Source organism: Callorhinchus milii, unplaced genomic scaffold (assembly GCF_018977255.1).
Source record: "Callorhinchus milii isolate IMCB2004 unplaced genomic scaffold, IMCB_Cmil_1.0 Scaffold6, whole genome shotgun sequence".
Lineage (NCBI taxonomy): Eukaryota > Metazoa > Chordata > Chondrichthyes > Chimaeriformes > Callorhinchidae > Callorhinchus > Callorhinchus milii.
This window is the reverse complement of record NW_024704747.1, coordinates 21032605-21044898: the sequence shown is the minus strand read 5'-3', so window position 1 is coordinate 21044898 and position 12294 is coordinate 21032605. Positions and strand designations below refer to the sequence as shown.

At 38.7% G+C, this 12294-nt stretch overlaps 1 protein-coding gene across 2 annotated transcripts in view; it reads right to left on the bottom strand.

The window, feature by feature from the left end:
• Positions 1-785: 785 nt before the first annotated feature.
• The window catches only part of LOC103182944 (sperm-associated antigen 16 protein), a 127502-nt gene continuing 115993 nt past the window's right edge, over positions 786-12294 (bottom strand). For both annotated transcript variants that reach the window (XM_042336576.1, XM_042336577.1), the window contains one exon: positions 786-1331. In XM_042336576.1, coding sequence (XP_042192510.1) covers positions 1156-1331 — 176 coding nt within the window. In that variant the 3' untranslated portion in view covers positions 786-1155. The remainder of the gene's footprint in view (positions 1332-12294) is intronic.

Below are 12294 nucleotides of genomic sequence, written 5' to 3'. Positions count from 1 at the left end.
TCCTTCTTCTTTCCCCTCTGTGTTGTGATTCCTGTTCGGTCCCGGTTGGCTCCAGCTGCACCGGCAGGGCTCGGCGGCACGTTGGGTTGATCCGGTCCACTTCGGGTCGGACTGCTTGGCTTTGCCTGGATCCCGTCCTGACCCGGTGTATTGCAAATGCGATCTCCAGCCGTGTGGGACGTGTTACGCTGCCGCTTAAGGGCGTCGTTCTCAAACAGCTCTCCATCAACTTACACTCCGCAATCGCCACCGTGTGCCCTGTGCGCAATGCCACAGTCACAGGGGCAGAGAGAAGTGTAACACACACACACACACACACACACACACACACATACATACATACACACACACACACACATACACACACACACATACACACACATACACACACACACACATACACACACACATACACACACACATACACATACATACACATACATACATACATACACACACACACACACACACACACACACATACACATACATACACATACATACATACACACACACACACACATACACACATACATACACACATACATACATACACACACACACACACACACACATACATACACATACATACACACACACATACATACATACACACACACATACATACACACACACACACACACATACACACACATACACACACACACACATACATACACACATACTCACTTTCCCTTTTCTAGTTTGAAGTTAAATGCAAATCAAAACAGTCACCAAATCTTGAAAAATATCTCGACGTACATAGAATGAAAAAAAACCGGTAGCCACCAGGCAGAACACATTTTATTTATTTCTTAGGAACAAAACCGATATACCGTAACCTTTGACGTGTTCGATTAGTATTGATGGTCCGAAGATGCACTGGACACGCTTTTGACAGTAATATAAAGTGTCCTAAAACTTCTAAGGTAATTTCAACCAAACTCCAACCCGTGTTAATCGAGGAGGTTTATTAAGCATTGCAATGCATATCAAAATTATAGTGATACAAACCTAGAATAAAGTTCTAAAAGCCCACTGCCATATTATTATCAAACGGTTTCTGAAGAAATACATCACATTAAGGTCATTGAAAGTTAGAAACGTTTTTTAAAAGACATCTTAAATCTATATTAGATTGTTGTGGGTATTTGCTCTATGTCCAGAAACGCACAGTGCCATCCGAACCTCCTGAAATCACATATTCGCCCTTGTGGTCAAACAGCACACACTGTACCGCGTCTTCGTGTCCCGCCAGACTGGACAACTGACTGGAAGGAAGATCCAATATTTTCACAGTCCCATCGTCACTGGCGACGACCACCAATTGACCTTCGTGGAAAAACGGCATATAAAGCAAATAATTTAGCAAAAAGTAAGCAAGTGCCCCCAAAAGTTTCACCAGACAACAAAGTAACAACAGTGTACATATTGCAATGCATATTTCTATATCAACTTCATCTTGGAATAACTGCAAGTTTGACAAAATGACCCTGCTGTTGGAATTCTATCATCGCTCTCACAATTTCCCTTTTTATTTTATATTGCCAATTCTATATCAACAGTTGGGATTTGAATACATGAATATATCATTGTCCAAGGGGGAAACGTTATTTGATATTAAGAGAAAATAAATCACGTGGTAAAAATACAATCAGTTTTGTCTCCAAGATACTTCTTTATTTCACTTGTTCCATTTGTTCCAGTTGTGAACAACTTAGATACACTGCAATTTGGGATCTGGCGAGATTCAAGTTAAACATGTTAAACAATATCTAGACATACATGGAATGAAAAAGGATAGCCATGAGGCAGAACAAATTTTATTTTTTTCTGAGGAACAAAACTGTTAAAACTTGCGTGAATAGGTATGGCATTTCGAAGAATTAAGTTTTGACGAAGGTCCTTTTGCTAATCGTCTTGCTTATCACAAACCCGAAATAAAGATGGCCAAGAATAGTAGAGCCAGTGCCAAGGAATGGATTCGTACTCGCGAACTGTGCCAGTTTCTGGTCTTCTTAATCCTTGGGATGTACATCGAAGGTCAGACTGGGGATTGAGCCAAATTTTGAGGTTTAGCTCTACAGAGTTTGATTCGGATGACAGTAAATTCGGTCCAATTCTTTTTCTGTTGCAAATTCTTTCCCGTTTGGTTTGATTAGGGGATGAGGCTACTCTATAACAGAAAAAGACTCGTCGCTTTTTGATGCCTGAGACTTCCCTTTATTGATCTTGTGAACAGCATTGATTGAATGTCGTTTGAGCTTATGAAGGCCCCTCAAATGCTCCGAGAAGTCCTACCACCCGGCCAATTTCTCTGACAATAAGAAGTTCTGGACAACTTGGAAATAAAAAAAACTGCAGTGATCTGAAGGTCGTGCTTCATTTCCACTAGTGGTAAAAATCTGCACAGCCAATGTAGCTCAAGGTCTGATATTTGGCGGCTCAGACTGTCCCTCCCAGTCTGGCACTTATGTACAGAGTTATTGTGTACAATCTAACATATGTATCAGAAATACCACGTGTTGGATCCAGGGCTCACCACACTGTTTAAAACAAGACTCCCAAACTTCTGTCTCATATTCATTATTCTGTCATAAATTCTGTACGAGCTGGTTGTACAAGTTGTACAATGGAGGTAATATGATTCTCCATGGCATATATTCCTCTCGTCTCTAGATCTGTGAACGGGATGGAATGCAAGCACAACAGTTAGCATTTGCGTATCTTATATCTACGTTAACGATCTCATTCGGTACGATTCCGATTTCTCTCTGAAGTACGCCAAATTTTCTCAACCGATTTCCTTTGAGCAGCAGACAAATGCTCCTCTGCCGTAGCACTGAATGCTATAATGATGAGCTTCACGTACAAGAAAATCAATAAATCCATTTGAAGGCACGAGATGAGCTCTTTTATATTTAATGTACGTAAGGCAAACTGGTATCCCACTACAATCAACAACCCGCTCCATCCAACAGAGAGATCATTAAATAATGTATCCATTCAAATAGTAATTTGTGGGAGCACATTTAAAACACCAAACTTTTTCCCAATCACTCGAGGGACTATGAGGAAGACCATGTACGCTTCGAGTGACCTTCCCAATGTAAATTTGGTCAGGGAATTGACCTGTCACTCACTGAAAACTAATTGCTTTCAATACTCTGGATTCTCCAGAGCGCCACATAAACAGTGGACGAAAAAATAACGCATTCTGTCGGCTCTTACAAATGGTAATCGGTTTATAACCTTTATCGACAGAGAGCACATTTGTGCAGCGCGAAGCGTACATATAAACTTTCAATCCGAAAAGATTTATCCAGCAATTGCTATGAATATTCCAGTCCTTGAAAGGGTACGTTTGATCACATGCGGTTAAGTGTGATAAATTCACACTGTTTACCAGCCTTTAATAACTATCTAGCTTCTTCAGTCAGAACAAAGCCTGACACAGCACGAACCCACTGGATAGATGGGGGTGTCCAAAGGAGCAGATGCGAGTATTTATTATAGATCTGATGTAGCCAGGTATCTGTTGACAGCTGCATCGCACAGAATGTTTCACCTGCAGTTTCTAGGCGCTTCCTGTTCTTGGCACCATAGGTTCAAAACAGTTTGACTAATGACTATTTCCTTCCCTCTCCCCACAAATTAATCCCCCCTATTGGTAAACTATACACATGGTTGCACACATGTACACGTCGATTAAATGTATGTGAAGTAATAACATTCCGTGAAATTAATAAATGAACGAATCGCTGAGTCTTACTGTAAGTCAGTGAATCTGCCCACATAAGTCAACTGAGTGGATCGATAATATAGTTTCATTATTTGCAGCAGAAATGCGGGGAGGCCAACTTAACACTGCTGAAGAAGAACAAACCTTAATCTGAAAAAGGATCTTATCGGGATAAGACTACAACAATCTGATAACTAAATAAAGCAAAACATTGTTTTAATTAAAAAGGCCCTCTTAAATCATAGGTGCTGCTAAGTGGTTGACAGACAAGGTACTGAAATGCTTAAGTGAGCTTTCAATTCTTAGTTCAAAACCGAATTGTTCTTACCTGAAAATATACCAGACCGGTTGTGAAAAACATTTAAAAATGACCAGTGTACTAGCAGCAACAACGACACCGCTAGAGACGTGAAGTTATTGTCTGAATTTGTATTCCCTCATGGACCTGGGGTGAAGTACAACTCTGATCACATATGTACTGCACTCCCCCCACCCCGAGACCGGAGTTCTCTACAAAGCAAGTGTTTTATAAGATAAAGCAAGAAATGCAATCTCTAAAGCAATTGCTTTTAAGTTTCGGGTTTGAGGTATCACCGCCTTTTTACTGAAATGCCTAGTTAAGGATTCCTTGCTGTCAGTCAGTAACTATGGAGGGCAGAATGTGTCTCCAGAAGAGGTGGTCCAGGCACTATAATTCAATTTGTTTGTCTGTGACAGATTCCTACAGCTCCAACTTTAGACATGATTAATTTACTAAAATATTAAACTAGATTACAAAGGCCAAGACAAACAGGACCTACACTCAACAAAGGATGGATTATGAACAATTCGAGGTCTAAAGTATAATAAAAGAATCCGAAAAACATCTGTCATAACAGTGCCTGTGAGCTGCAAGGAGAGCTTGGACAAAATAAGATGAGTTTTAGTCTTTGAAGATGATATTCTCCTGGGTATCTTTAGCAATGCATCAAGCCACCAATTCTAATGTTGTCAAGTGTTTTTTCCATCACCGATACAGGATTGGCTGCAGAATTGAAGCCGAATGGAATCAGTTTGACATTTGGGGCCGTGTGGGAAAATAACCTTTGCATAGACTGGGAGGGGTGGTGGGTGGTCAAAGTAAAAATCCCAAACACGTTGCTGCAACTTCATTACGTTTCTAATGCGATAAAAGAGCCAACTATTCCATCAGTCTTTTCTAACATTAAAAATGATATCAGCAGTTAAAAGCTAGTGAGCAGAGGTCTGATTATGTATTTAGTATGCGGGCACAAAGCACGGTAGTTCCCTGAGGGGGCAGCAGCATCATTGGACCAGTATTAATCTGTGCTGTCAGCTTTCACTGCTCTAAAACTAGGTACTGGTCTGAAATGCAGTGCATTTTGCCGTACAATTGAAACATTAATCTATTCTGCTGGAGTCCAGTAACTTTTAACTAAACCCCCAGAGAACAGGGGGTCAAATATTCATGTCAAAACATGGGCAAATACAAGGATGGATTTATTAGCAAAAGGATGCCTTCTGTATCCTTGTTTTAAGCAAACAGTTTTTTGTTCTATTTATCCTAAGCAACCTTCTCATCAAGTGTATTACTTATGAAGAAACATAATTTACCCTAAAGTCAATATGACTGAACTCGAACTAAAACAGATCATATGACAAGACAACAGAAGAGCCCTTACAATAGATTTCCATCTCCAAATAGACTAAAATAAATAGGTACCTAAAATATACATTCAATCTGCTAAAATGCAACTGATAAAAAAGATTTTGTCTCTTTCTCTGCCAATTTTCTCCTTTCACCTCCTCCCTTTAGGTTTTTGATTTGTTTGGCCTCAACTATGGTATGATTCCACTTAATTGATTACTTGTTTCCACATCTGAGCAGACTATTTGATCATGGATCATCACAGCTGAGCCTGATCCCATCTTCACTCGGCATGCACATACACACATCCATTATCGGTATCTGGGAAGTGATTAATTAGAGGGAACCGTGACTGATTCTCCAGACTAATGGCATGAAATGGAATGAAAGCCTAAGTCTAACTGTTGGCTTCAACCATTGTAAGTTATTTGCCCGTCGTCCTGAAGGTCATTTGCATATTATTCATAACTGTGCTTAATTTGGTGGTCATCAGGATTAATTCCATTTAGAGCCATAAAAAATGCCCGGCAAAGGAAATGGCATTGCCACACTGGTCCAGTAGAGGGAACACTTGAGGTTAGAGGAGCTAATTGATCGATGGCACAGATAGCTTTACCCTGTAGCTCGCAACACTCTATACCGCTGTACTCTAGTCCTATATCTGATTTTGAAGTCTTTGATGTTTGCATTGGACACAAATAGTGGCAAAAGCTTTGAGTTCCAATTGTTTTTGTCCGCTATTGCAAATAATAATTAGTCAGGCAATTCTCAATTGTATCCCTTGCTTCTCATCTAACTTTTGTGTTGCTGTATTTAAGATACATTAGCACACTGACAACATATGGTCATATGCATTGTTAGAACTGCAAACCTATTAAAATAGTCTAGTTTTAAGCTTCTTGGTCATATGTCGGTTACAGCTATCAACTGCTTCATTCATTGTTGAGTTCTGCAATCTGCAGTTGCTGTGCATGTAACTTGCTTCGTCCTTGAAAAACCTGGAAAGACTTTCATAATGGAACATTGTTCTTGGGGTAAATAATAGTTTTGTTGCTACTTCTGAAAGTTGTCCCTTGATTTTTTTAAGTGTAAAGGAGAATGGTTGTGGTTAAAGCACTCGCCTCACAAGCGAGAGAGCTGGGTTCGATTACTGGCAGGGCGGAATGTTGGGCAAGTTTCCTTACTCCACACCTGTTTTCCTAGTAGTAAGTAGGTAAAAATTGGCTGTTATTCGATTAGCGGATCACTTTTCTAGGGGTAACAATTCCTTCAGAAATTATAATAAGACTTCAATCCACGACTGTTTGTGGAACACTGCTGTGTGCGATATTGGTGGACAATGTTGGGCCTCAAGTGAATAAATATTTGTCAAGGTAACAATTTTTTCAGTGGTTCAATTGCTTGAACAAGACAGAAGGTCAAAAGATTGTTACAAAAGATATGAATGAGCCCAGTGTAGAATTCAGAACAGTACTGAACCGAAACAATTCTAGTTACATCTTCTGACATTTCGTCTGTACTCCAGGAACAGATACAAGAAAATGTTAATCTGATGGATAATTCCTTCTCTTAGTCTCCAACAGTGCCCTTGGTCACAACCATTCTTGTTTTTTTCACTATCAATAATACTATGGATGTTGCTCCTCAAAATTTTTCTCTCTCGTTTTATTTTAGTACTAAATATGCAATCTTAATGCACTCCCCCCTGAATCTACACTAGGTTAAATTCAATACTTATCCTACTAACTACTACTCCAGCATTGTATCTAACCACTGATTTCCCTCCGTCTGCAACTATTAAGGCAAGTAGACAATTTTGCATATGTTTCGATGATGACCTTGAGCTTTGAATTTCAGACTTTATCGGTGGACAATTCTGCTGATAATGGCAAATTTGCTTCTCTAAATTGAAATAATGAGTTTCATAAGCAAATATTTTGCTTCTCATCTGTCACAGTCCAATTTAGAGCCTACAACATTTCATCACTGATCTTGTCAATGCCAAAAATGCTACATCTGATTTGAAGCTCACTAATCTTACCATTTCCTGTCCTTGCTAGAGACTGTTCCTGGCTTACTGTCAATTAGGCTGGTATCTCTTTCCCTGCTGTGGTGTGGTGGAGATTCCTCCAGAAGTGGCCTCATTTTATATACATTTTTGGAAGTGAAGTGATCCTGTGTCCTTGCAATACCCTGACACTGATTACCGTTCATAGTATTTTTACACTTAATCTCGATTGATTTTAAGTGAGGATGAAGAGCTGCTGGATTGCATCCCATGCTCATCAACGACATATCAATGCACCGTTTTTTTAATAATGGCTCTCAAACACTAGACAAAATGGCTCATTTGATTGTATTTTATGATTCAAAGCAATCGCTCCTCTATAGACCAGGCATGAGATAGGCTTATCCAGATATGAAAATTAGTAAGTTCCGTTCCTATACCTAATTATAGTATCCCTGTTCAGGATTTAAGACTGTCCAAGGTCATAGCATTTCTGGTTGTCAATTGTACTTGAAGGGAGATAAGAGAAAAAACTACCCATTAAAATGAGCAGGCTGTGCAATTTTGGCACAAATTGAAACACATTTTGTGCTTGACTATAAATAGTTAATAGATATTTTCAGGTTGCTTAGCATGCCAATGACCTGAAGATGACATCCTTTAAATTGTTGATTACTTATATGCCAAGTTCTCTCAGAGAGAGCCAATTCCATTTTCTACATTTTGAAATGTTAATTCAAAACACTCAATTGCAGTAACTGTTTGCTTAGAATCTTTTAGAAAAATACACAAGGCAAAATGGGAAAAATTATTAGAATCAAGGAAGCATGTCCAATGACTGAAATTTTCTGTGCTTTTTATTATTGAAGTCTGGAATAATCTGCAATAAAATCACTGTAAGCACATCTAGTCGTAGGATTTTGAGGGAATCAAACAGAACATTTAATAAAATGATAGTGTTTACTAATATGTTGGTTTCTATTACTTACATGGGCATAGCAAATCATCTGCACATTCTATTTCATTCATTTTGCTGAGGGTGTGTCTGTGTGTATGTCTGTGCATGAACGTTTGCGCTGTGCGCAATTGGCTGCTGCGTTTCGCCACAAAACACACAGTCACTGCACTTTACAGTATATTTTGCGAAGCGCTTTGAGAGGTCTTGAAGACGTGATAAGGCGCTATATCAAATGCAAGGATTATTATAATTTATTATTATTTCTTTTTATTAATATTTTTTTGCAGCATGTTTGCTTTTAGTTGAAATAGTGAAGTACTTTTGCAACAGTTACAGTTTTTNGCAATGATTAATATGTTTTGCAAAAACAATTGTTTTAATTACTCAAGCGCTTCTACTTGGGTAAGCAAGCAAAACAAGAAAAAAAAGTAATACATTTTTTCAACTTGTATGTTTTGCAAATGTTTGTTTTTTTACCTGAAATGAAATGGATTTTTGGTGGCAGAACATCAAAGAAGGCTCTATGAAAGTTTCTGGCTTACTTTATTTAGGGATGGAATTATCCCAGAATTGGTCTCTTCCCCTCCCCTTCTCCCCCTCCTCCTACCCCACACAAACACACAGTATAAAGTAATAGTAAAAATACTGGCAATTTATACCATTGGGTCATACATTTAAACACACAAAAAATAATGAAGATAATGCCCTTTAGAAACATATATTGATATTCTGTCCTTACACTTGCTTCAGCTCATCCACACTGCATCCTTTTTGAGTTGAGGACAGAATAGTGCAGCAAAGCCATAATTGTCCATGATTAACCAATGGTATGATGGAGCCTCAACCAAGCATAAATGTTTGAACATTTTTACTACCAGAATGTTACATTATTGGAATATATTCAAAATAATCCTTTCCTGAAGACAAACTGTTACAATAACAATTGGCAACTTGTTAGACCTCCTTACTTTGCACAATCACTTTGAGGTATGATACAAGAGAGTCTAGAGAGTCTGGGTGAACAGGGAATGTGAATAGAATTTATTTTAAACATCCCGTACTAGTATCTCAAAGGACTTCAGTCTAAAACTATATTTGCTAGTTCACCAGCACTTGATACCACTTCGTGAAGGGTGACCCTTCAGAAAGGTTGTCCTAAATACAGTAAATCCCTGAGAACTCGTCACTCTAAGGGACTAGGGCTCAGTGATGAGTTATCTGGAGGGGCGAGTTAGGTGTATGTATGTATGTATGTGTGTGTGTGTGTGTGTGTGTGTGTGTGTGTATGTATCAATAAATAAACAAACAAACAAACAAACAAATAAATGAATGAATGAATGAATGAATGAATGAAAGAATGAATGAATGAATGAATGAATAAATAAATAAGTGGCCAGGATAGTGACAACATGATGACTTAAGTGATAGTGACAAGATAACCCAGGAGCTTACTGTATTGTTAGTGCACAAATCCTCCTCCCTCATCCACCTTAGTCAGGCTCCGCCACTGTTAAGCGCTCTGAGACGCTACTCTGCGTGGAGAGTGCTATATAAGTGCAAGTTGTTGTTGAAGTGCATCATACACTTTTACCCAAACAAAAGACACAGTCTAAGCTAAAATTATGGTAAAGAAATTTTATATACCTCTGAAAAAATGTTTAACCTGTACCATTTATGAAGAGTCCCCCAGTTTCTGTGTTCATGATTCAGTCCTTTTTAATGCAGAAAGGAAATGACAATCAATTTAATGCTCAGTTTATAGTGCTGGAAGCAAAGAAGTGTCACTTCCAGCAGTAAAGTAATTGGCAGAGGAAAGTCTGATTTATATTTCCTGCTCCGGATTGTAGCAGTCAATGCTGTAGAGTATTGTACATGAATAAATAGAGCTCTCATTTACTTGCATGGCCTGCATTTATGCTATAGCAGGACATATTGATCCGCCACTTAAAGCATCTTCTTAAGGTGCTCCCAGCAACCAAAACCCCAGCAAGGGAGTTGGGCAATTAGCATTGTATGAGACACAAACATCATAAAGGGTCTATGAGGGGCAATGTCATTGGGATCTAATTTGAATGTTCTCAAACCGGATTCATTATGTTAGTTGCAACTTTCAGTTTGTGAATATTCAGTTTGTGAGATTCCAAACGGTTAATTGTGAATCCCCAAATCCAGCAATATCAAAAAAAATGGCTAATGGGCAAAACTAAAAATAATAATAATAATAATAATAATCCTTGCATTTGATATAGCGCTTTTCACGTCGGGAGGACGTCCCAAAGCGCTTCACAGAACACACTCTAAAGTGAATTGACTGTATATTTGTGGGGAAACGCAGCAGCCAATTGCGCACAGCAATGTCCCACAAACAGTCTTAGATTGAAAATGACCAATTTATTATTGTTTTTTGTTTTTGGAGGGATTATTATTAGGCGTGTGGAGTAAGGAAACTTGCCCAAGGTTTTGCCCTGCCTGGAATTGAACTCAGGTCTCTCGCTTGCAAAGCGAGTGCTCTAACCACTGAGCTACAGGACTCCACTAATAATGCTAAATGCCTCTAAATGCCTCTATTTGAGAACAGTATCAGAGGATATTGAAATGAGAGATTAGACAATCCACAGAACTATTTCTCAAGATATTAGAGAAGATTGTAGAAGATTTGCTGATGGATCAGTTTGTATAGTCCTTTGTAAATCTATACTTCTCAGGTACTTACCAATTTCTTGGTTGGAGTTCAGGACTCGTGCTTGGTTCAGGCTTCTTGATCCTATCACCCCTATCCTCGCCCAACTCCACTGGCTTCACATTACACAGAGGATACAGTTCAAGATCCTGGTCCTCACCTTCAAAGCCCTTCATGGCCGTGCCCCCCAACATTTTCAACCTCCTAACCCCCTACCAACCTGCTTACTCCCTCCGCTCAGCGGGCTCCGGCCTGCTTCACGTCTCCCGCCTCGCCTGCCCCATTGGTGGGCGGACCTTCAGCCACTCTGTCCCCACCCTCTGGAACTCCATCCCGGTGTCCCTCCCTGACGTGAAAGGCACTATGCAAATGTAATTTTGTTGTTGTTGATGGTGGCGTAAAATGTACTGCAAAATAAAGTAATGAACTGTAAAATAAAGTAATGAACACGGAACCACGCGAATAAATCTAACTGCTTCTGCAATGATGAGAGCAAAGATAATTAGCAGGTACAGAGCTCTCTTCAGTTAATATGAGTTCTTAATCTACTTCCTTGTAAAGGGCACATATAGTAAACATTCGTATATATTTTGTATTCGTAGCAGCTCGTATTAAATTATACTATTCAAATAAGTAACTGAAGAGTTGATGCAATTAATTATTAAATGGTTTTCTTTTATAGATTAAAACAATTTAGAGCTATGTTTCATATCAATGAGGGCAAATAAACAAGTTTCTTAGCATTTATTATATGTACAGGAGCTGGTTAGACAGGTTGCTGTGTTTCTGTGCATTTCGAGTGACATCAGGTGCCATTTGAAAACCTGTCAACGTCTGACAATTGTTAACTTCTGAAGGTTTTACTATTGTTCAGTCACAACACAATTTTAAAATCCTGAAGAAAGACATATGGCATTGATTATAAATCTGTAAAATGTCAACCTTATTTTTAAGGTAAATTTATGAGAGCCTAAATTTTCAGACTACATTTAGGAGAATTCACATTTTAACACATGATCCCCTTGCTTGGCAACGTTTCATTCCTTGCCAATCAATATTTTAATGTAAAGTGCAGTGTCTATTTTGTAGGTGAACATGGCACCCAGTTTTGCGCAAAACAATGATTCTTGAAACACAATGTACTTACAAATCAGGTGCTAATGCTATTTATATCGAGCTGTTCCTTTACCCTTAAATCCTTGGTATTATATATTTTACTACTATTATTATATTTTAGAGCTGTACTTGAATCAACAAGA